Consider the following 26,360-nt stretch of genomic DNA (forward strand, 5'->3'; position numbering starts at 1 on the left):
CCTTCGGCAACACCATCCACTCGCGCGTTGCGTCGTGAAGCCCACCATTTCGCCATTCGCGACGACCTCCTGCACCGACGCAATTACAACGCCGACGGCCGCCAGTGGCTACTAGTAATACCCCGCAGTCTGCGTTCTGAAATATGCGAATCGTTCCACGCTGATCCACAGTGTGCGCACTCTGGGGTATCGAAAACATACCACCGCATTCGCCAACGGTACTTTTGGCGAGGCATGTACCGCTACGTGCAGAAGTTCGTTCGCTCCTGCATCGATTGTCAGCGCCGCAAAACTTCAACGCACCAGTCACCCGCAGGTCTGCAACCTTTACCTTGCCCTGATCGGCCGTTTGGGCGCGTTGGCATCGATTTGTATGGGCCACTCCCTCTGACTTCGGCTGGTAACCGCTGGGCCATCGTCGCTGTAGACCACCTTACGCGATACGCCGAAACTGCCGCCCTCCCAGCGGCTACAGCGCGCGATGTAGCCTCCTTTCTGCTCCGCCGGTTCATGCTGCGCCACGGTCCACCCCAGGAGCTGCTCAGCGATCGAGGCCGTGTCTTCCTGTCGGAAGTCGTCGAAGCCATCCTCAAAGAGTGCAACGTTGTTCACCGCAAAACTACTGCTTACCACCCGCAGACGAATGGGCTCACAACGCTTTAACCGCACGCTCGGCGACATGCTCTCGATGTATGTCGCCGCCGATCACACAAATTGGGATTCCATTCTACCTTTCGTCACCTACGCCTACAATACCGCCCCTCAAAGCACCACTGGTTTCTCACCATTTTTCCTATTGTACGGCAGGCACCCGTCGCACACAATCGACACAATCCTTCCATACAAGCCGGATCGATCTGAGTGTGCGCCTATTTCTGCCACAGCCAGACTTGCTGAGGAGTGTCGCGAGCTTGCGAAGACCTTTACTACGCAGGACCAAGAGCGGCAGAAAAGCATCCGTGGTGAGACCAACACTTCTGCACCCACGTTCCTACCCGGAGCACTCGTATGGCTCTCGATCCCTACCACTGCAATTGGCCTCTCTTCCAAACTGCTGCCCAAATACGAAGGCCCCTACCGTGTCGTCGAACGCACATCCCCGGTCAACTACCTGATTGAACCCATCGACCCATTTTCCGACATGCGCCGTCGTGGGCGCGACATTGTCAACGTGGAGCGCCTCAAGCCCTACCATGACCCGCTCGTAGTGACCAGCTGCTAGGTCGCCAGACGGCTCCCTTTTCGTACCCGGGGTAATTGTAGAGAAGAATTGGAACGTTGTAATGGGCCGTCCTCTCCAGCGCCTTCTAGTGGGTCGCCCTCTTCGCCTCTTCTCGGAGAGCACGCCCCTCGTGCTCGTGCTCGTGAGAGTCTGCGAGTCTGCGCTCTGTCGTTGTGCATCGTCGCCGTCAATCCCGCCGTCAATAACCGCCTTAACAATATATATATATATATATATATATATATATATATATATATATATATATATATATATATATATTTGTTCTTTAGTTAGTTAGGTTGGTTTTATTGGCGCAAAAGCGACTACGGCTATGCTGCGCCAGCCACATGGTGAGAGGAGAGAAAAGCGAAACAAAAACAACAAAAGCCAATAAATTGTACTCTAGGTAACGTACACTATGACCGTGACTATGAGAATGTGGTCGTCTATGACATATGGGGTGGAATGAAAAGTGCAGTGTGGCTGTAGGAAGGCCTAAGATCATTCGCTGTATAAATGCGTAAAATATACTGTATATATACATTAAAACTATGAGCACGATACGCGGGATGGTCAATGGATATGTATTCTGCGCGGGATTATGATGCTAAAACGGCAGAGATATGTACATAGCACTGCTGCCTTCCCCGTGTCCTTGTTTCCAAGGGCCAGGAGGCAAGTGCTTTATTTTAAAATAGCCGCCGCAGCAACAGCCTCTTCGAAGAGGCCGTGCTACAGGTTGCAAAAGTTTATAAAGCTTCCCGCACTATGTGTGGCATGGAGCGTAGTGATTAAAGCTTATTTAATAGGTCTGTTTCGTCTAAGAAGCTCATGATATTAGCTAGTGGTATTAAAGGTTCTTCACCTAAAAGTAACCTTGGATGTAGTGGTATGTGTAACTTATAAAGCATATGGAAGTGTTTCTGTCTTTGAGTTTCCATATCTGGACAGGTAGTTAAGATGTGTAATACTGTCAATTGTTCATGACATTTGTCGCATGTTGGTGGGTCCTCATCTGCCAATAGGTAGTTATGTGTAATATGCGTGTGACCTATACGAAGTCGACATAGGACAACTTCGATGAACCGCTTTTGATGGTAACATGTTTTCCATTCACCAAGTACAGGCTTGATGAGTTGGAGTTTGTTGTTTATATTTGATTCCCACTCGCTTTGCCATTTGAATGTTAGTGATCTGCGAAGAGCTTTAATTCCATCCGTTAGAGGTACGTTTATGTTAGAAACATTGAGATGTTGTGCTTCTGCTGCATGCTGATCCGCCCTTTCGTTTCCTGGGATCCCGACGTGGCTAGGGACCCAGCAAAAACGTATAGACTGACCTTTACTTACGTGTGAAAGTATGTTTAAAATATTGCCAATAATGGGCTCATACTGAGACCGCGGATTCAAGGCCTTCAAAGCACTTAGAGAGTCTGTGTATATTACTGCTTTTTTGTATCCGGCATTTACAATCCTCTGAAGTGCCATCCACAAAGCATAACATTCAGCCGTGTAGACCGAGACAAACTGCGGCAGTCTAACTGTACGCTCATACGTGCCTTGGACAACGCTGCTTCCGACATACGTATTTGTTTTGGAACCATCTGTATAGAATTCTTTATAATTGTTGTAAGTTTCCTGCACCATGCGAAATTCCTGTAGAATATGCTCACGTGGTGTATTTTGTTTCTTTAAACGTGCCAGCGATAGATCGACAAATTTCGTGAAATCATTCCACGGAGCTAGTCTGGGTGAACTTGGCATAACAGCGAGTGCTTCAGTGGGGGCGTTGCACTCACGACTTTTTTCTTCAAATCTGAGCATCAGCGGTTTGATAACATTTGGCTTGTTTGCATAGTGTAAGCGTTTGTCGCAGTGCGTGATGATGTTATGACATATGTGGTTTGGCAGAGAATAAATTCTGAGAACGTATGCGAACATAAGTTGCGTTCTTCTCTGTTCTAGGGATGGCTCGTTACATTCCGCATACAGGCTGAGAGTTGGCGAAGTTCTGTAGGCACCTGTCGCTAAGCGTAGCCCTTTATTGTGGACAGGATCTAGTCGTTGAAGGTAGGAGTGTCTGGCAGAGCCATATACTATGCTGCCGTAGTCTAATATACTACGTACCAAAGAGCGGTAAATCTGCAGCAGGCACTTACGGTCAGAGCCCCAGCGCTTGCGGGACAGAACTTTGAGAACATTGAGCGCATTGTTTGTTTTAATTTTCAGGCAGTTGATGTGAGCGAGGAAGTTCAATCTTTTATCAGATACGATGCCTAACAACTTGTGTTCTTGTTTCACCGGCAAAACTGCGTCATTTAGCTTCAGGGTGGGGTCCAGTTGTAAGCCTCTCTTTTGAGAGAAGACAACAGCAACAGTTTTTTCTGAGGAAAACCGGAACCCGTTTTCATATGCCCATTTGTTGAGTTTGTGTAAAGTAATTTGAATTTGACGTTCACAGGTTGCCATATTTGATGCACGGCACCCGATCTGAAGATCATCCACGTAAAGTGAGTGCATTACTGTGGTAGGTACAACCCTGTTAACCGAGTTCATCTTGACAACAAACAGCGTTGTGCTTAGAACACAGCCCTGAGGCACGCCGTTTTCTTGAATGAACACACGTGATAGGACCGTGCCAAGGCGCACTTGAAATGTTCGGTTCGACATGAAACTAGAGAGACAGTTTAGCATTTTGCCTCGAATCCCCAAGTCTGCCAAGTCCCTCAAAATTCCGAATCTCCATGTAGTGTCATACGCTTTTTCAAGGTCGAAAAAGACAGCTAAGCAGTGTTGTTTGTGTAGGAACGCATTGCGTACTTCATTTTCTAATCGGACCAGGTGATCAGTTGTTGAACAACCTTTCTTGTACCCGCACTGATGGCTATCCAACAAATTCTCTGTTTCAAGGATATATGTCAGTCTAATATTTATGATGGTTTCGTACGATTTTGCAAGGCAGCTTGTCAGCGCAATCGGTCTGTAGTTACTCGCTAATGTGGGCTGTTTTCCGGCTTTCAAAAATGGGACTATGATTGCTTTTTTCCATTCATTTGGCATTTCACCTGTTTCCCAGATTATGTTAAAGAAACGAAGCAGGGCCTCTACTGCTTTCGGGGACAAGTGAGCGAGCATCGCATAATGTACTCTATCAGGGCCAGGTGCTGTATTTTTGCCTGCAGTGAGCACCCTATTATTTCAAGAAGTGTTAACGGGTTGTTGTATAATTTGTCAGAACCTCCTGTGATTGGAAGCTTTTGTTTTTCAGCAGATTCTTTATATTTTAGGAAAGCTGCCGAATAATTCGCTGAGCTGGATATTGTGTGGAAGTGTTGGCCCAATATGCCTGCTTGTTCCTGCAAGTTTGTTTGGCTGCCAGCTGTTGAGAGAATGGGAACCGTGTAGCAGGTGTAATCACCCCTAAACTTACGCACCTGATCCCACATTCTCTTGGACGTTACTGAACTATTGATGGAGGAGGTGTATTTTTTCCAAGATACTTTTTCTGCTTGCCTGCGTACATATCTCGCTTTTGCTCGTGCTTTTTTAAATATGAGAAGATTTTCTTGCGTGGGATATCGGCGAAAGGTACCCCACGCTTTGTTTTGTAATTTTTTAGCTTCTTTACAATCGCTATTCCACCAGGGTTTTACTTTTTTACAAAAGATGCCAGAAGATTGTGGGATAGCCTCCACTGCTGCTGCTAGTATGCAGGCAGTGATCCTGTCGTTCAATTCATCTACACTTAACCCCTCCATTATCTCTGTTTCAAGAGTAGCTTTTTTAGTGAACAGAGGCCAGTTTGCAGACTCAAGCTTCCAGCGCGGTGGTCTACAGGGGATCATGGGAAGTGGAGACACAAGTTGTACAATGGCAGGCATGTGGTCACTACCGTAAGGATTATCAATGACTCTCCAGCTAAAATCGGTAAATATAGATGGGGAGCACAACGCTAAATCCAAGCAGCTCGTAGTTCCAGTACTTGGGGAGCAGTATGTGGCTGTGCCAGTGTTTAGGAGGCATATATCGCTCGCAAGTATAAAATCTTCGATTATTTGTCCTCGACAATCCGTTGTAGTGCTTCCCCACAATGTGTTATGGGCGTTAAAATCCCCCGTTACAATAAAAGGTTCCGGCAGCTGGTTTAAAATTAACTCCAAATGTCTTACAGTGAATGGCGTAGTTGGCGAGATATAGACGGAGCAAATTGTGAGTTTTATGTGCTGAAATTTTTACCGCTACGGCTTCTATGTGGCTGTTAACCGTTACTCGTCTTGTAGGGACACTACTTTGCACGATAACAGCCACGCCACCAGACAACCTGCTAGCCTGGGTTCGGTCTCGGCGTATGACAGTGAAGTCCTTTAAAAAGTTTGTGTGCCTGTCGCCCAAGTTTGTTTCTTGTAGGCACAATGCCACAGGGGAGAAGGTGTTTATTATGTCTTTTATGTCACCTAAATTATGTAGCAGTCCTCTACAATTCCAGTGGATAATAAAAGCCATTTTGAAATTAAAAGGTGAGATTTGCTGCTACAAGTGACTGGAAGAGAGGAATGTTAGGTGACATATTGCAAGATCCAGCAGGTTCAATTACTTTACGGGGCCTTTTTCAGGCCCCGTAATTGGCGTCTTGTGTTTTGTGGAGCGGTCGAGAGAGTCCCTCCGCCCCTTCGGCGCTGCCTGCGCCGTCTGACTTGGAGTGGTGTCCATGGCCTCTTGAGAGGCTCTGGACAATCGCTCCAGAGAGCGATGTCTACGCTGCGTAGACTTCGTATCGAGCAACGAAGTCTTGGACCCCACCTGGCCGGACGTCGATGGGACCTCGTTGGCCTCTGTGGTGCCTTGGCTGCTGCTGCAGCTCGTCGACGCCACTGGTGTGGTCAGGATCGGAGATGGCAGGGCAGCCTTGGCTGTTCCCGCCGTGGGGGCGGGTGGCGCTGGCCTCGGCACGCTGCGCGTGGTCCGGGCAACCGCCAAAGGCCGTTGTGGTGTCGCCCCCCGCTGCACCACTTCGGCGAAAGATGTTTTTACTGCGAAGGACGGTGAGATACGTTGTCGTGCTTCACGGAACGTAATATTTTCTTTGACTTTAACAGTAATAATTTCTTTTTCTTTCTTCCAGGTTGGACAAGCTCTGGAGTACGCAGGGTGAGGGCCGTCGCAGTTTGCACAGTGCGTCTCATCGTGATTGCAATCATCAATGGAATGTCCCGTTGTTCCACATTTTGCACAGGTAAGCTGCCCTCGACAGCCCTGGGACGCATGCCCAAATCTTTGGCATTTAAAGCAACGCCGCGGGTTGGGAATGTAGGGCCTGACATGCAGTATTACATAGCCGGTTTCCAGAGTTTCGGGTAAGGTAGTTGAGCTGAAAGTCAGTACTATGTGCTTTGTCGGGATTTCGATGTCATTCCTTCTGATTGTAATGCGCTGCACATGGACAACATTTTGATCTCTCCATCCGTCTAGGAGTTCTGCATCGCTGAGTTCCATTAGATCTTCGTCTGACACTACACCTTTGACAGTATTCATGGCCCGGTGTGCGCTCACGGAGACAGGATTGTTTCCAAACGCCACGAGGTGTGCAAGCTTGTTATACTGGTCCTTGTCTTTTACTTCGAGGAGCAAATCCCCGCTTGCCATCTTAGTAGCCTTATAGCCGCTTCCAATAGTTTCCCTTAGACACTTAGCAACCAAAAACGGTGAAATAGCTCGAGCCTTTGTAGATGATTCTTCGCAATGTATTACATGGTATTTCGGGAACGTTTCTTTGTTTTTTGGCGAAAGCAGAAAAGATGCATCGGTGCGGACCCTTTTCAGGGTACGATCAGTTGAAGGGTTCGAGGATCCCATCAAAATATTGATTTGTTCGGCGGCAATGCCAGTCACCCACCACCGAGCCCAACGAGGGGACATGGCAGAGCTTGAGAGCGATCCCTGACATGCCAACTGTACATTGCCACTATAACCAAATATGATATAACCTAGGTTGGTTATGTCACACAGGGTTAACCCTCGCCACCACGAAAAATCGGAAGTAAACGGAAGAGAGAAGTAGACAGGAAAGATATAAAGCGAGAGCGAAAGGCGAAGGTGTCAGGAGAGAGGGACAGGAAAAGGCGACTGCCGATTTCCCCTGGGTGGGTCAGCCCAGGGGTGCCGTCTACGTGAAGCCGGGGCCAAAGGGGTGTGTTGCCTCTGCCGGGGGGCCTTAGAGGTCCAATCGCCTGGCGTTGGCTCAACCCCCAGGATCCCCTTTTCCCCGGACACGGCAATGCCACGCACGGCTAGGCGTGGGAGAGGGTCGAAACCCCCCCGTTAGCTCGGGTCCGTGGTGTCGCTACACACCAAACGCCTGCTTGCGCAGACGCCCCTGCGGGGTATATATATATATATACCGGGTGTCCCAGCTATCTTTAGCCAAGGGTTAAAAAATTCAATATTAGAGGCAGGCGAGTGAAATCAGTTGCAAATTGCTGACAGCCACCTTGCGCGCTACAGACAATTTTTTGTTTTGTAATTAACTAATTTGTTAATTAGGACGATTTAACTAATTTGCTAAATATTGACATTAGGCAAGAAATCCTGCTTGCAAAGTTCGAGAGCGTCCTCAAAAACTCCAACTGCATTTATTTGCGTTAAAGAAAGTCTCACGTATACCATTTTTTCCAAGCTGCAAAGAAAGCCCGCGAAATACAAAAATAACCACGTGACTAGCGCGCTCGCGCGCCGCGAGAATGCTGCCCTCAGCCGAGGTTTGAGCGAACGAAATCACCTGCGGCCGGGACTCGCCCGTTCCGTTGCAGCGGTAGGCCTATAAGTGGGCGGTGGTTTCTTGGCCCGTTGCCAGACAGCTGCGCGCGTGACTGTGCAAGTTGTAGCGAGCGCGGGCCAAGAAACCACCTTTAACTTATCGGCCTACCGCTGCAACGGAGACGCCGAGTCGCGGCCGCAGCTGATTTCGTTCGCTCAAACTACGACTGAGGGCAGCATCCTCGCGGCGCGCGAGCGCGCTAGTCACGTGGTTCTTTTTGTATTTTGCGGGCTTTCTTTGCAGCTTGGAAAAAATGGTATACGTGACACTTTCTTTATCGCAAATGATGCGATTGGGGTTTCTGAAGACGCTCTCGAACTTTGCAAGCAGCATTTCTTGTCTAAAGTCAATATTTAGCAATTTAGTTAAATTGTCCTAATTAACAAATTAGCTAATTACAAAACAAAAAATTGTCTGTAGTGCGCAAGGTGGCTGTCAGCAATTTGCAAGTCATTTCACTCGCCTGCCTCTAATATTGTATTTTTTAACCCTTGGCTAAAGATAGCTGGGACACCCTGTATATATATATATATATGTATATGTATATATATATATATATATATATATATATATATATATATATATATATATATATATATATATATATATATATATATATATATATATATATATATATATATATACCACTTCTTCGACAAGGTCCTATACAAACAGCTGCAAGGAGAGACCTTTTCCAATTGCGTTTAACCTCCGTGCCTTTCAGTGTCAGTATAGTTGTTCATACTAAAGGACATGGTGCAGTTTATTTGATTTCCAGCTTCTCAAAAACTGAGCGTTTCCTGTCTTCCTATATGCCTAAGGCATTTGAAACTTAGATCGAGCGCCTAACAGATTTCTTCGAGAACCAAGTTTTCCTGTTTTATTGCAAGCAAATAATCACGCCTTTGCACCGTTTTGAATGAACGATTTTCCGCAGATAGAACGTGAAGGTAGGATATCTATTGTCTTACGGTCCATTACTTGTCAGGCTAGGGCATAGTTTTTAGGGGCGAAGCTCCTTAAGGCGGCACCCGTTCCTCCCTCGTAGTCATCGTAGTAGTCCGTAACAAGTCTTACGCTTTGACCTCCAAGGTGGTGCCGGTGGGAGATTTCTCCTGTGCGTTGTTGAACAATAAAAAATCCGCAGCGTGCGCGTTAACTAAAAGCCGAATTCTTCTGTCTCTCATTCCCCATTAGCAGGCATTGGCATGTTCCAGTAGGAAACGTTAGTAGAAGTAGAAGTGTAAGTGTTAGCTAAAAGCCGACTTTTTCTGTCTCTCATTCCCATTAACAGCCATTGTTTACCTCCAAGGTAGTGCCTGGTGAGATTTCTCCTGTGCGTGATTAAACAATAAAAATTTTGTTCAAAACGCCGTTGATTGATGAAATAAACCAACGAAAGACGCCAGATGTTTTGTAAAAGCAGAACGAAAGAACGCCAGATGTTTTTCTTAAAGTGCAGTAGTAGTAGTTGTATGTAGCCACCTCGCCCGATCGTCAACGGGCGAGGTGGACCGGCAACGGCGCGAGGACCCTGCCGTACGAGAGTTAAATCACACTAAAAGACATACTTTGCGGGCGATACACTCTAGTGAGCTTTCAACTTTTCGTGTTAATGTACATGATAAAGAAATTATTTCTACGAAAAACGCAAGGCACACCTTGAGCAATATATTTGGTTTTGGGACGCTAAATGGAACCATGTGGCGATGCGAAGCCGGAGCACTTGCACGATCGCGTTCCGTTGGCTTTCGTTGGGCATGCTACCGACCTCGCGTCGTGGAACGCGCGTCCTGTCTTCCCTCTAGCCTTGCCTTTAATTCGCACAGGGCGAGCGGGGAATGCGGTCGCTCTTGGCGCTCTTTCGCTCGGGAGCGGACTTCTTCCTTGCATTTCACCGATCACAAGTGATAATGAAGGGACCACGTAAACCAACAGTACAATAAAAGTTTGATGTTTAATATATACACGATGTTTCACACTCTTTATATTATGTACTGGGCGCATTTCACGGAAGAGTTTCACGGTTTACAGATGATTCCCTCCGTAGCTTCGCCCCACTCATCATCATTCACCCCGTGGATATGCTGTGATTTTTTTTCTTACGGCATCGGAAGGTGTTTTGACCCAAGCAAGGCTTGTCGAACGTGCTGTCCATGTAGTACCACTCTGGCATAGAAAAGTTACGCTGACTTTATTTCAATGGCCAGTGTCCGTTGCCCAATGTGCGCATCGATCATTGCGTGAAGGAGCATCCTTGCAATTATTGTACCAAGTTTAAGCATTATTTAACCATCTTCTCTTTTTGTTCCATTATTCAACACCATTCCATTATGATTATTTGACAAATAAACAGTAAAAGTGGAGAATTTGCGCAAAGAAAATTGGTGTAGAATTTTCAAAATTTCATTTCCGTGCTTAAACTGGTTTCTGAAATGATGGCGTAACATTCAAATAAACTTCCCCATAAAATCAGAGTCTTAAAACCAGCTCTGCTCCAGATTACGATAGCCGCATGTATAATTGCATTTCGGAGCATCTCAAACAGTTACGTATAGTGCCATTCGAATGCGGTGTCTCGAAACCCGAATGTCAAACACAGGTGTTCATATATATATATATATATATATATATGCCGGCGGCAAGTCATCTTTTCGTCCACTTTACTTTCTTCACATTTACGTTCTAAATACTACAGATAACACCCCCTGTACTTTCCTTGGCGTTATTGTCTGTTAGTTCTCATTAATATTGTGTCTTTATATATATATATATATATATATATATATATATATATATATATATATATATATATATATATATATATATATATATATATATATATCGCAACGGGTATAAGCCAATTCGTGGTCGTATCCCTGCGAGCGCGTTGGGCGTGCATCATGTCATCGGTAAAGGAACGTCGGTGCTGTCGCTGCTCATCGACTCCACAGTCTGCAACGCCGGACATGGCCGACAGCGAGGATACAGCGGATGCAGGTTCACGAGGTCGGTTGTGGCAGCTATAATCGCAACCGAGCTGTTCGGCGTTCACTGATTTGTTGTGTCGTTCGAGTTCTTTGCGGACAATTTGCCGTACTGTTGCCGTAAGTTCAAACTGGAAAGTGTAGCTGTCTTCGACGCTAGCAATCATTGCCACGTTAGCTAACCGGCCGAGCTTTGGCGCGATACGGGGTAGCTTCAAGGTCTCACATGTGCGGCAGTGCTTGATGACGTCAGCGACCAAAGCGAGACTGTCCTTGCCGATGAAGTAGTTGTACACATCCTCGGCAACGCCTCTCAGAAGGTGCCCAACTTTGTCCTCTTCGGACATTTGATGATTCACCGACTTGCACAACTTGAGGATCACCTCTATGTACGTAGTAGAGGTCTTATCTAGCATTTGAGGACGCTGAAGCAATGTCTGCTCTGGCCGCTTTCTTTTCGTGGTCGAATCTCCGAAGCACTGTATGATTTCAGAAGCGAAGGGATTTCAGGTCCTTAGACATTCTTCGTGGTTTTCGAACGACAACAGCGCAGTGCCTGTGAGGAAGAGAGAGACATACTCTTGCTGAGCCGTGGGATTGCAGCTGTTCCAATTGCTCACCCGCTTGTAGTGCATGAGCTATTCCTCCACGTTCTCGCCGGGTTTTCTCGAGAAAGGCCAAGGCTACATCTGACGCATCCAGGCTCCGGTTGTCCGTGACGGAGGAGTCGCAGATGACTGTGGGGTCGCCGTTGTTGGACATCGGAATCTCCGGTAGTGTTGGAGGCAGTCGAACGAGGCGTCGGCTTCGGCGTATAGCTAGCGGTAGCGGCTCCGTCATCTTGGTCGTACTACCCAGCACTGCCACCAGAAAACTGTTACGGTTAAGGTTTAAGTATGGTTCTTTACAGGAGAGGTTGATGGTCGGGTAATGATGGCGTCGGCAGATTCCACCAACCCACGTCTTCTTCCTCTCCTCCTTGACTGGCTTATACCCATTGCAAATTATATATATATATATATATATATATATATATAGATATATATATATGTGTATATATATATATATATATATATATATATATATATATATATATATATATATATATATATATATATATATATATATATATATGTATGAGAGGTGGCACTTCAAATACACTTCATTTATTACGTCGACGTTTCGGTCAGAGCCTGACCTTTCTCAAGACTATATACAGGTTGTCCCAGCTATCACGCAGCACGATTTAAAAAAAGAGGAACGGCGTTACGCGAAGCAAATGTACTGCATATTGCTCCTAGTACACTGGAGTAGCCATTGCTATTTTTTTCGTTAATGAGGTTTAATTATTTAGTCATAACTATATTTGTAACTCGACAAGTACTCGCCTAATTGACAGAATGTCAATGAGGCGTATGTAGGCATGTTCGAAGGACAGCTAACTGCGCAATTTTAGGGGCGAAGCTCCTTAAGGCGGCACCCGTTCGTCCCTCGTAGTCGTAGTCGTAGTGAGTAACCAGTCTTACGCTTTGACCTCCAAGGTGGTGCCGGTGGGAGATTTTTCCTGTGCGTTGTTGAACAATAAAAAATTCGCAGCGTTAGCTAAAAGCCGACTTCTTCTGTCTCTCATTCCCATTAGCAGCCATTCTTTACCGCCAAGGTAGTGCCTGGTGAGATTTCTCCTGTGCGTGATTAAACAATAAAAATTTTGTTCAAAACGCCGTTGATTGATGAAATAAACCAACGAAAGACGCCAGATGTTTTGTAAAAGAAAAACGAAAGAACGCCAGATGTTTCTAAAGCAAAACGAAAATACGCCAGCTGCTTAACGAAAGACGCCAGATGTTTTCTAAAGCATTGGTTTTCTAAACAATGAAAATTCACAGCGTACATGTAAAATTAAAGTGAGCTGCAAGTCGTCATAACTCATCGAACCTTTAGTATAAACGCGCCCGATCTCACGTCCGTGATGATGTACTGGGCAGAATTCACGGAAGATTCACGGTTTGCCGGTGAACCTCCGCAGCTTCGCCCACTCATCATCATTCACTCCGTGGATATGCTGTGATTTTTTTTTAACAACGTACTAATTGCGTGCTCATTTTTTCCGGCTCATAAAGAAAGCCCGCGAAATATGAAAAATAACACGTGACTGCGCTCCCACCCGCAGAGGAAACCAGCGCCCTCAAATAAGCTTACTACAAACAACCGTTTTGCCTGTTGTCCGTTGCGAGAGACAGCGTTCCGCGGTTTGGCAAGGGCACAGATCGGGCGCCAACGATATGCCTGCAATTTCGCTGGGATTCATTCCGTTCGATAGCACGCCACAATCATCCATATCTCACGGCCGACTGTTCTCATTGATAACGCGGCAGGTGTTCTGATTACGGCCTGACTCTTTAAAACCAAGCGGTGCATTTCTTAGGCCGGGGAGTGGCAGATAGGGCGATGCGTTTTTTTTTTTCTTTCTGCATTTTTTCCTTGATACTGTCTACCTCATAGGAAGCCTGTTTGAGGGCGCTGGTTCCCGACGCGCGCAACGGTCTAGTCACGTGCACTTTCCATATTTCGCGGGCTTTCTTGATCAAGCGGAAAAAATGAATGCGCAATTAGCACGTTGTTGAAAGTAGCGCAGTTAGATGCCATTTGAACATGCCTACATACGCCTCATTGACATTTTGACAATTAGGTGAGTAGTTCTCGAGTTACAAATATAATTATGACTAATTAATTAAACCTCATTAACGAAAAAATAGCAGTGGCTACTCCAGTGCACTAGGAGTAATATGCAGTAGGTTTGCTTCGCGTAACGCCGTTCCTCTTTTTTTTAATCGTGCTGCGTGATAGCTGGGACACCCTGTCTATATATATATATATATATATATATACATATATATTGTTACGTGAGTGACGAGTCGCTTTTACAAGTCGCTATTCACAAGATGTATTCGCAAGAGCGGCTGCAGCGCTGACCAGTCCGGCTCCGAGCTCGAGCAGCTAGCGACCTTCGTCCTCTTCGTCGGGCGCACACGCGCGTCGACAATATGAATTCCGGCAGCCTACATGTAGCATAACCCCCGGCGGCAAAGGCGCCGTCTCGGCGCATCTAGACGTCAACGTCATTGGGCGAGTGGTACTGCTTCAGGCGTGCGACGTGTACGATGTCGCTGGCATGCGGGGTGGATGAAGACGACGGGGCAGCAGGAGCGATTTCATAGGTGACGGGAGTCACTGCACGAAGCACTCGGTATGGTCCCGTGTACCGAGAGAGCAGTTTGTCGGACAGGCCAACGTGCCTGGTCGGAGACCACAGCAGAACCAAAGAACCGGGCGAAAAGTGTACGTCGCGGTGTCGTTGATCATACCGACGGCGTTGGTTCTCTTGGGAGGTCAGAAGGCGAGTACGAGTGGCTTCGCGTGCATGAGCGGCCCGGCTGATAGCGTCCAGGGCGTATTCAGTGGTCGGAGCTGCTGGCAACGGAATGACTGTATCGAGGGGCGATGTGGGTTCGCGGCCGAACAGCAGGAAAAATGGGGAGTAACCAGCCGTGTCATGGCGCGAGGAATTGTAGGCAAATGTCACGTACGGTAGAGCAAGGTCCCAGTCGGAGTGGTCTGAGGAAACATACTTTGAAAGCATGTCGGTTAGGGTTCGGTTCAGACGCTCCGTGAGGCCATTCGTTTGCGGATGGTACGACGTAGTGAGCTTATGCCGCGTTTCACATGAACGCAGGATGTCCGCTATGACTCTCGATAGAAATGTGCGGCCACGGTCCGTGAGCAGCTGGCGTGGAGCACCGTGTTGCAAGATCACGTCGCGCAGAAGGAAATCGGCGACATCTGTGGCGCAGCTTGTAGGAAGAGCTCGTGTGATGGCGTAGCGTGTGGCGTAGTCTGTGGCCACAGCTATCCACCTGTTGCCAGCAGAAGACAGGGGAAAAGGGCCGAGTAGGTCCAAGCCGACGCGAAAGAAGGGTTCGGACGAAATGTCGAGGGGTTGAAGGCACCCAGCCGGAAGCGTCGACGGTGTTTTGCGGCGTTGACATTTCTCACACGCCGCGACGTATCGTCTGACGGAGCGTGCGAGACCTGGCCAATAGAAGCGACGGCGGATTCGGTCGTATGTGCGAGACACACCAAGGTGACCGGCAGTTGGTACGTCGTGAAGTTCGTGGAGTACAGCCGAGCGGAGGTGTTTGGGTACAACAAGCAGCAGGGATGGTCCGTCTGGATGAAAGTTGTGGCGGTATAGTGTACCATTCTGGAGTACGAACGAGCGATGAGATCGGTCCGAAGGTGAGGATTCAAGGCACTCGATGATAGCCCGTAAGGATGCATCACTGCGTTGCTCGTCGGCTATGTGGGTCAGTTGGGAAACGGTGCACACGCAAGCGTCGGTGTCAGGGACGGTGCGCGACTCGCCAACCGGATAGCGAGATAGGCAGTCGGCGTCTTGATGCAGGCGTCCAGACTTGTACGTCACTGCAAAAGTGTACTCTTGCAGTCGCAGAGCCCAGCGACCAAGTCGACCTGTGGGATCCCTTAATGATGAAAGCCAGCAGAGCGCGTGGTGGTCGGTGACTACGGAGAAGTGAGTGCCATATAAATATGGACGGAACTTGGAGACCGCCCAGACAAGAGCAAGGCATTCTCGTTCGGTGATCGAATAGTTGCGCTCCGCAGGTGTAAGGAGGCGACTAGCGTAGGCGATAACGCGGTCGTGCCCCTGCTGACGTTGGGCGAGGACGGCTCCGATCCCGTGACCACTGGCATCAGTTCGGACCTCAGTCGGAGCGGATGGGTCAAAGTGGGCCAATATAGGTGGCGTCGTCAAAATTGTAATGAGGTGAGAGAAGGCGGCAGCTTGAGTGGATCCCCACGAAAATGGGACGTCTTTCTTTAGAAGATCAGTAAGTGGTCGAGCGATTGCTGCAAAGTCTTTCACGAACCGCCGGAAATAGGAACAGAGTCCCACAAAACTCCGAACATCTTTGGCGGATTGGGGTACTGGAAAACTGGTGACGGCACGAATTTTCTCAGGGTCCGGCCGCACACCAGAAGCATCAACGAGGTGGCCCAACACTGTAATCTGTTGGCGGCCGAAGTGACACTTCGACGAGTTCAACTGGAGGCCAGCATTGCGGAAGACGTCGAGAATAGCCGACAGACGCTCAAGGTGGGTCTCAAATGTAGGTGAAAATACGAGGACGTCGTCTAGGTAACAAAGGCATGTTGACCATTTGAACCCTTGTAGCAGAGAGTCCATCATGCGCTCGAACGTGGCTGGGGCGTTGCATAGACCGAAGGGCATAACCTTGAATTGGTACAGGCCATCGGGAGTGACGAAGGCGGTCTTTTCTTGGTCTTTCTCGTCCACGGCAATCTGCCAATAACCGGAGCGAAGGTCTATGGATGAAAAGTAGCGTGCGCCATGGAGACAATCGAGAGCGTCATCAATGCGGGGCAAAGGATACACGTCCTTTTTTGTAATTCGATTTAGATGCCGGTAATCGATGCAGAAACGCCACGTGTTGTCTTTCTTTTTAACCAGGACGACGGGTGACGCCGAAGGGCTCGATGAGGGCTCAATAATGCCTTTAGCTAACATCTTGTTTACTTCTTCTTGAATAATCTGGCGCTCCGATACGGACACCCGATACGGTCGACGGTGAATGGGAACAGCATCACCGGTGTTGATACGGTGCTGCACAAGAGAAGTTTGGCCGAGTGGTCGATTGTCAAGGTCGAAGATCTCGCGGTAAGAAGCCAAAAGGCGGATGAGGGCGGCTGATTGCGCTGGGGGGAGGTCTGGGGCAATCATGGGGCGTAGTGCCATGTCGAGGCTTGTGGCATCGGGTGGGCGACAAGGAAGATTGGAGCATACGTCTGCTGCAAAAGAGGTGACGTGGTCATCGGCTAAGGACCGCAACGTGGCGATTAAGATGCCTTGAGGGAGGACTTGCTTCGTGAAGCCGAAATTTATGACGGGGAGATGTACCCGGTTAGCGGCTATAGTTATGACGCAGTGAGGCACAGTGATGTCACGTGCCAGAAGTACATCAGTAATCGGCGTGACGACGTAGTGCCCATCCAACACGGATGAAGTCGTTGTGAATTCGGCGAATGTTAGGGCTTTAGGCGGTAGGCGGATGAAATCCGTGGTGCAGAGGCTGTGTGGAAGGTCGGGGTGAATATCTGGCTGAAGAGGAAGGTCCAAGCAAAGAGTACCAGCGGAACAGTCTATCAGGGCAGAATGGGTCGATAGAAAGTCCATCCCTAGGATGAGGTCATGAGGACAATTATGGAGCACCGTGAATAGGACAGGAACGTAACGGTCGGCGATGCTTATACGAGCTGTACACATTCCAATGACAGGAACAGTTCCGCCATCGGCGACGCGTACAGCTTTTGTAGTAGCAGGCGTGAGGACTTTTTTCAGTCGGCGACAAAGACGAGCACTGATTATGGACACGTGAGCTCCAGTATCGACTAGAGCCGTCAAAGAAATACCGTCCACATGCACATCGATTAGGTTCTTGTTCGTAGGAAGCGTCAACGGAGGATTTGGTTCAGAAGGAGATGATGCAGCACTACCTCCAGGAGCTGCACGATCTAGTTTTCCGTCGGGTACGATGCAAAGTTGGGCGGCGAGGGGTGGCGGCGTGGTTGGGGCGACGGGGAACGACGGCGTTGAGGGGACGGTGAACGAGCAGGAGGGCGGCTGTTAGGTGTGTCACAAGTAGGGTCTGTACGGCTGGGCGAATACCGGCGAAGATCTTCATATGGGCGGGAAGGCGAGAAAAATTGGGTCCTATATGGCGGCGTCCAAGTGGCGCGGCAGTAGCGGGAGACATGACCAACGCGGTGGCACCGGAAGCAGATGGGTCTGTCGTCGGGAGTTCGCCATTCCGCTGGGTTGCGAGATCGTGGAGGAACGAATGGGTCACTTCGAGATGCATTCATGGGCATTGGTCGGGACGAGGGGCGAGAGACGGGGCAGGCGACAGGGAACCCGAGGTTGGCGAATTCTTGTCGTACGACCGCCTGAATAACGGAGACCGCGGGGGTGGGTTGTAGAGTGGCATGGTCGAATGGAGAGGGCTGGAACGGCGCTGGACTTGCCGCTTCAAGTTCCCGTCGAACGATACGCGTTACACTCTGCTCAAAGGGCGGTGTAGCGGCGGAATCGGAGCAGGTGGACGTGGCAGCCGTGTTTGGCAACCGAGAAAATTGAGGGTGCACACGACGGCTTTTGGCCGTTTCGAAACGGCGGCATTCTTGAATGATGCGGTCGATAGTCGAGACGTTGGTGTAGACCAGCAAATGGAAAGCGTCGTCCGCGATGCCTTTCAAAACGTGACCCACTTTGTCAGCTTCGGGCATTGCCTCGTCCACTTTCCGGCAAAGAGCAAGCACTTCTTGTATGTAGGAGACATACGACTCAGTAGGCGACTGGACACGGGTAGCGAGCTCTTGTCGTGCAGCTGCGTGGCGACCGGTCGGGTTCCCAAAGATGTCACGTAGCTTCTCCTTGAACGTGTCCCAGCTGGTGAGCTCGGTCTCATGTGTTTCGTACCAGATGCGCGGGGTTCCGTCCAAGTAGAAGAGAACATTAGCGAGCATCATGGTAGGGTCCCACCGGTGAGTTTGACTGACCCGTTCATACAGGCGAAGCCAGTAGTCGACGTCGAGGCCAGGTTGCGCGGAGAATGTCCCGGGATCGCGGGGGGTGGGGACCGCGACAAAGGTTGTCATAGGAGCCGCAGATGGAGATGGGGACGGGTTGTCATTGGAAGCCATGGCGAGAGGCTGGATGACGCGGCCACTGCGGAGCTGCGTGGTGAGGACGGGGATCGTTCCACCTCCACCAAATATGTTACGTGAGTTACGTGAGTGACGAGTCGCTTTTACAAGTCGCTATTCACAAGATGTATTCGCAAGAGCGGCTGCAGCGCTGACCAGTCCGGCTCCGAGCTCGAGCAGCTAGCGACCTTCGTCCTCTTCGTCGGGCGCACACGCGCGTCGACAATATGAATTCCGGCAGCCTACATGTAGCAATATATATATATATATATATATATATATATATATATATATATTAGTGTCAGTGTGTGCCTGCGTAGTGAAGTTCGAATGGCGCACACTTTTCTACGTGCACTGCGAAGTTATTTCCTGTCCGCCGGCCTTGTCCAGAGCTTGGATCCAAGGTGCTACGCGCCAGATGTGACATCCTAGGTGCGCGGTGATTGTGTTAGGAAGGGTCCCCCGAACTTTACTACTACTTGCGCAAATATTTTTTCGGCCAATGGCGAGAAAGACACGGACAGGCGCGAACTTCAAATGAACTCGTTAGCAAGGATATATATATATATATATATATATATATATATATATATATATATATATATATATATATATATGTGTGTGTGTGTGTGTGTGTGTGTGTGTGTGTGTGAGAGAGAGAGAGAGCGAGAGTGAAGAAAGAGAGAGTGGCAGAACTGACAAAAAACCAGATATTTAATGACACGGGAGTGGCACCCTCGAACTTCACGAGGGTGCCACTCCTCGGTCAGCTGCCTCCCTTTTGCACCCACAACGCGTCTTCGATGTTGTACGCCGGGGCAAGTAGGCGGCAACAGTCATAGGAGCGCCTGATCTTTTTTTTGCGCTTGTGTGGCTTTTTTCATCGCCGCAACTCTGATCTTCTGGCAGACTGTTAAGGCTGTCACGCGCTGCGGCTGTCATAACGTGTGGCGCTAAGAACAACGATAATTCTTGGTGTTTAACGTCCCAAAATCACGGCATGATTTTCAGGGACGTCGTAGTGGAGGGCTTCGGAAATTTTTAATCTCCTGGGGTTTTTTAACGTGTACATAAATGTGACGCTAACTGGACTAGACTGAGGACAGCTTTCAACTTGGGCAATTTTCATACACGTCTGTGTAAGGCCTCACACCAGTAGACGTCTGCAGCGATGTATTAACTGTAATGCCAGCTGCCGGAAAGTGGACGCCCCAATCGTCCTCTCCTTTCTGCTCTATTGCATTATATGGAGCGAGTCTTCCCTGGGTACTCGGATTAGTTCGCTCGGTCAGGTCGTTTGTCTGGGTATGGAATGCAAATTCGTAGTGGTGCTGGACGCACTCTTGTGAAGGTTCCTTCCTAGTTTCAGGCTGCAAAATGGTGCTCACATCAGAAATCTTGTTCAGATCAGATAGATGTTGATCGGATATAAATGCCTTCGGCAAGCGATGTCTTTTTTTTTTCTCTGCTGTGAGGGTTCGCTTTTCTCTGCTGTGTCTTGTGACCCGGCCGTTGGTGAGCAAGCCAAATGCATTTTGTATTCTACATTAGGAGTGATACAGAATAAAGAAGTGGTTTTCAGAGATTGTACGAATAGTTACTATATCATGTTGCATTACCAATCATTGTTGTCAGCGCAAAAACGCCAAAATTCGCTTTTCTGAAACTTCGTGCTCATCAAAGTGGACTATTGGGCCAGTAGGAGATTCATGATCGAGTTTGTACTTGCTGAAGTGCAAAGTTGAAAGAGACTGCGCCTACAGAACATGAATGGAGAGCTTCACGAGAGCTTCCAGGCCATTAGAGTAACCTGTTGGTGTACCTGCGCCAACAGGATTCAAGAGAATCACCTCCAGCATATGAGTCAGTCGACTGCGGAAAAAAAGAAAAAAAAAAGAAGAAAGAAAGAGAAGAAATGAGATAGGTTAGATAGGTGCCTTTCTTGCGCCCGATAGACGGCAGATGTAGAGGTTATTGCACAACGCGTCGGTCGTATGTGTTCTACTATACGTTCATTCGTACAAAAACTAACCAATTGCACATTTCCCGGTGTACAAGATCATCTTTCAAAGACGTTATCATTTTTGCACACCCGCTTCGACGGCGCCAAGCTTGCGGTGGCAGCCACATTTCAACAAGAAGTAAATGAAAACAAATAAACACTATCTTTAACTTCGTTTTTTTTTTTACTGTCATTCTTAGCGTTCTCAAACTTATCCAGTTTTAATTTGAGGTAACGCAAGGAGCAAACGAGCAACACCTAAGTGGTACACCAAAGCAAATTCGGTTATTACGCAACGACATTATCCTGTTCGTACCCCAACATAATGCTTCCCGCTAACCCGAAAAGAAACTCGGAAAGCAGCATGCTGATCCAAAAGCTCACCGGTACGGCAGCGCAAGAAACTAAACAAAGAAACAAATAAAAAAACACGATTCTCTTGATACATCGCGGGCGCGTCTATAACGGCCAGACATTCGGCACGGTACGTCTAGAAAAACTGCCGATTCATTGCCAGTCGTTGCCGTCGAGATAACGCTGACACACAGCGGTCTCTTTTCTGCGCACTGAGGTGAAGCGACAGTCTCGCGGCGTGTGTACCGTTTCTTTTGATTCTCTTTTATTTAGTGCCGCGTCACTGCATACGTCTTGGCGGGACTTTTGAATTCTTTAAGGTCGGTACGCCACGTGGTGTCGTTCAGGCGAACTAGACCGCTGGTGTCCAGAAAAGCTGCATATAAGTTGATACGCAGGTCGGTGATGGATCATGCGGCCGAGCCTTCCGAGTGCTACACACGATCCCATATGCGCGCCAGATGCAATATTCCTCCTCATACTTATTCTAGAAGTTAGAGAAAACTAAAAAAAAAAATCCCAGCATATCCACGTGGTGAATGATGATGAGTGGAGCGAAGTGAACTCGCGCTGCAGCACGGCGATGGCATTGGCGCGAGCGTGGTCCTTCTTGATGGAAGATATTGTGACTAGATTGTTTGAGAACCACAGTCTGTTGCACACACCGCAACTATGGCCGAAACTGTTATCAAGGAAGTCCCGCTGGAAGCGCGCGTCGGCGCCTTCGAGCAGAGCCCGCCTGATGCGTATTGGAGCCACTTCACGTGCTCGCACAGCCTCGGGCTCTGCCTGCCGGTACGCGCGCTTTCTCGCCGCTTCACGGTCCTTCACATTTTGAAGATCCGATTCGCGCCGCAGCCGTGCAGCTTCGGCCTCGCGGGCTCCAACGGCGGCGTCTTCGCGCCGCAGCCGTGCAGCTTGTCGAGCAGCTTCGGCCTCGCGGGCTTGAACGGCGGGGTCTTCGCGCTGCAGCCGTGCAGCTTGTCGAGCAGCTTCGGCTTCGCGGGCTCGAACTGCGGGATCTGCTTCGCGGTGTCGACGTGCAGCTTCGGCCTCGCGGGCTCTCACCTCAGGATTCTGTCTGCGAGCGCGCGCTGCCGCCGCCTTCCGTGCCCTCCGTTCCGCAGCCTTGTCTTCCACCTGGCGACTCCGAGCTAAAGAGAAAGCGTGCCAAGAGGGAGCCTCATGGCGCGTTACTTCTGAAACGTCGTCTTCTTTTACTGCATACCAGACCGCGCGCATTAAAGAAGAAAGAATGCCACACATGCGAACACGCACGAGAGTCTCACTCGTCAACGTCGTCTTCTTCTTCTACTGCATAACAGAACACGCGCTTCTCACGAGGTAGAGGTGGCTACTACAACGCTACAAACGGAGGATGGACAGACCCACGGCATAAGGAGCTTCGCCCCTAAAAAGGCTTTGTTATAGCGACGTCGATGCTCTTCCGAGCAACAGAAGCGGGCGTATGAGCCGCCTGCGCCACCCCTTCTGAAAAGCGGAATTTACCAGAGTCATACTTGCTACCATGTGTCTATCCCATTGCTATCATGCGTACCATATAGAGTAATTTCAGAAAGGGCCACGGTAAGTCTGAAGCCAAGCACTCCCTACGCGCGCTAGCCTCCGCAACGGCCGGAAGCGGGTTGGCTCGGAGCGCCCCCACAAAGTTGCGGCCTTAGGTAGAAACAGCCCCCCGTGCGGAGGCCGTAAAGGAACGAGCTAGCGCGCGCCTGCAGACCGGCCGTGCTTGAAGATTGACCCTTTAGGCCTAGACGACGAGTGCTTAGCTCTATCGGGCGCTCTGAGCAGCTGTTCCGGTTCCCGCGTTTGTTTTGAGAGAGCTTTCAGGAGCGTGCTTTTGGGAATCCAAAGTTTTGAATTATGCAGATTTGACATGTTGGGCTGCATTGCGCGTAGATAACTATGACAAGCAGGGGAATCCTCAGCCGTCTGGCCATCCGCGGACTAGGCCAGAGGACTGAAGATTCCGAAGATGGAGACCGACTACGATTTCTGGACGGTCAGAGCAAACCGACGTGAGGGCGGAAGTGTTTCGGTACCTAGGTGGCCCGAGAAGAGATATCGCCATGCTGCAGGACTATCCAGCTATGAAGGCGGTATTTATTCAGTATAACACGAATTTGTGCTCGTCTGCAGTGGTTGACAGACTGTTTTCTTTCGCGAGTCTTGTGTTTCGGCCGAACCGACGCTATCCAGAAGACAGCTTATTTGAGAGTCTCCCGTTGCTTAAATGCAATTAATAGAACAACCTCCTCAGCAAAACAGATCTTATGTGCAAAATAAATCTATACTTTTTCTTAATTCACTGGTGTCCGTTAATGATTCGAGTGATTTCTGTGAACTATGATATTTCTAGCATAGCTCAATTTTTTGTCACTAAGTATGTCGATTTCGGTGTCCAACGCGGGTTACGCTTGCTGTGATAGAGTCTACTTTTTATTGCAAATGATACCTGCAAATACGTCATTCTTACAAAGTATGTACTATATTTTGTGACAACGACCCCCCCCCCCCTCTTTAATGTTTTAATGGCGCTGAAGATACTGTGACAAATAAATAAATAAATAGATAAATATATAAACTGTAAGTTTCAATGCGCTGCAGCTCTATTTACAACATTAGGCTGCACTTAGTAAACATCTTCGTGCAGCATAAGTATCCATGAAAGAAAAGTATTCCAGTATCTGTATCGCTGTATCTGTATTCCGGGATACTTATTCGTGTTTTAGCAAACGCATTTCCGAAATATCCCGTTACGTCAATGCCAAATGTATCTCAGTATCTGTATTTTGGGCTTCCAACCCAGGTATTTCGATATGTGTATTACTAAACACTTTTCCGGGTATCTCTGCCCAGCCTTGCCTCCATCCCACATACCAGACTGCCTGCATGCGCCCCCCCCCCCCCCTTGTTTATGGCACTCGAAAGAAATAAATGATGCAATCAACTATTTAGCCAAGTGTCTGATAAAGCCCAAAGAAATTTCTAGTTCACTTCGCCATATATAGAATTGAAGTATCGGAAAAAAATTCCTTGAGATTTTGGTTTTCGTCATTTGTCCCCTCGTCACCTAGTCTCCCTTCAGTCGTACGGCGGGCGTTGATGTCTGTGTCAATAGGTGTTCGAGCACTTTTCGTCCCAAGTTTCGCGACTACATAATTTTACCTCGGTGGAACTGCGATGCCTGTCTGCGAATGTGGTATTTACTGTTAAGTTCTCACTGACTATATTACTAACGGCGTGGGCGCTATCGGAATGACGTGGCGTTGTGAATAGGAAGGTAGCTAGTGCACAGTTTTCGAGAAAGGAAGAGCTAGGCAGCCGCGTAAGGACGAGGTGGTATGAAGAAATGAATGCATCAAACAGAATTAGTTCGAAAGGAAAAGCTTTGCCGCAGGTTAGTTTCGAACATTAAAGGGATTGTCTACCGTCCTTCATCGCTTTTCTGTTTTGTACCACAATAGAAAGTGTACCGTCTCAAGTGTCCAACCTTGCAGCGGTTTCTCTGGAAAGTGAGTAAAAAGTTTTAAAACAGAATTTTTCGACCTGCGTTCTCTCTTCTTCCATTGGCGCGAAACATGCCCACAACACTGGTTGGTGGACACGGTGATGATTGTATTGCCAGTAAGAATTAAAACCGAAAGCACATGTGGTTTCTGTAACATTGCTTCATTTTCGCTGAACACTATTGTAATGAATGTAACAGTCGTTTTCAGCGCGCTAGCGGTTAAATGAAGTCCTATTATACGATTACAGAACACTTGTGTTGATCTAATCCCTGTCTATGCTTTTAGTTTAGCCCTGCTGCCGCAATCCAAGCCAAGTTGATTCATCAAAAAGATACTATAAATGCACGTCTTCACAGCACAACACTTGTGAGATACCCTAACATCGATACAGCGGCACAGTACGACCAGCGCGGAGGGCCGCATGGCATAGCGCATGAGTTGAAGCATACGAAATCGAAGACGGCGCCGCAAGCAGCGCTACCCGGCGCCTTTTTGACTGCGTGAGAAAAGAAAAAGCAAAAAATTGCTCTCTGACAGAACCGAAAGCCGTCTCAAGTGCGTAAAATATAATTTAAAGTTATACATGTTTGTTTTGAAGCAAAATGAGTCTACCTGCGAGGATTTCTTGTCCTACCAGTAGATTGACCACATCGCTGTTGGGTGACGATAGCGGTCATTCTTTCACGCTTTTCAGCATCAAATTAGAAATATAATTACTTTTTTATGGGGAAAAAGCATGCTCGTTGCCGCCGATGTGACGAACGATCTTCTCATTTTCACCACAATCAGAATTTTTTTTTCCGAGCGGCAGATAGTCTCTTTAAACCCCACACTCTAAAAAAAGAAAGGAGTGACCTCGCTCCTCGCACCGCCATCCGCAGCACGAAATCACGACGTAACGCGGCATGCGCGCAAGACCATGTGGGTTTAGGAGAAACGTTTCTCCGCTTGTGCTTGCCGCAAGAGAGCTAGACGGGTAATGTTTTCTTTAGGGCAGCATGTGAAGTGGACTCACAGCATTGTAGGTATCGGGAAAGTTTCGACATAGCGAAAGCTTATAGCCAAACAGGCCACATCCCCCGCGTACCTTCTGTCCACGCGGTCTTCACCGACCGAAGTGATACCACTCAATCTGCAAGCATCGCAAGGAGGCTGCATACGGCGGAGAACTACAGCAAGACGCTGACGAACGCAAGGAAGAAGTCGAAATGCGCCATGTCACACGACAGTGACCAGGGGCGTAGCCAGAAATTTTTTTTGGGGGGGGGGGGGGTTCAACCATACTTTATGTATGTTCGTGCGTGCGTTTGTATGTGTGCGTGTATATATGCGCAAGCAAAAGTGAAAAATTTCGGGGGGGGTTTGAACCCCCCCCAACCCCCCCCCCCCTTGGCTACGCCCCTGACAGTGGCGTTGCTGGGAAGGCCGCAACGCAGAACAAGCGCGAGATATACGAACGCGCCCTACTGGACGTCATTGGAAACCGAGACCGCACCACTCTTCCTTTTTTCGTCATTTTGTGCTGTAAACACCCGGGTGTTGCAACTATGCTTCTCCGTTTCACGGTTCCTTCGCGGTCTTTCACGCAACTAACATTCAGTTCGTGGCATTGACGCCTCATTTATTTAAATCCCAGAGGAGATTGT

General features: G+C 48.5%; 1 protein-coding gene across 1 annotated transcript in view; it reads right to left on the minus strand.

Moving 5' to 3' along the window:
• LOC125759519 (uncharacterized) overlaps positions 1–11,784 on the minus strand; it is a 73,340-nt gene extending 61,556 nt beyond the window's left edge. Inside the window, 3 exon segments of the mRNA XM_049418390.1 lie at positions 5,816–6,251; positions 11,249–11,501; positions 11,602–11,784. Coding sequence (XP_049274347.1) covers positions 5,816–6,251; positions 11,249–11,501; positions 11,602–11,784 — 872 coding nt within the window.
• Positions 11,785–26,360: the final 14,576 nt, after the last annotated feature.

This window comes from Rhipicephalus sanguineus, chromosome 8 (genome assembly GCF_013339695.2).
Source record: "Rhipicephalus sanguineus isolate Rsan-2018 chromosome 8, BIME_Rsan_1.4, whole genome shotgun sequence".
NCBI lineage: Eukaryota > Metazoa > Arthropoda > Arachnida > Ixodida > Ixodidae > Rhipicephalus > Rhipicephalus sanguineus.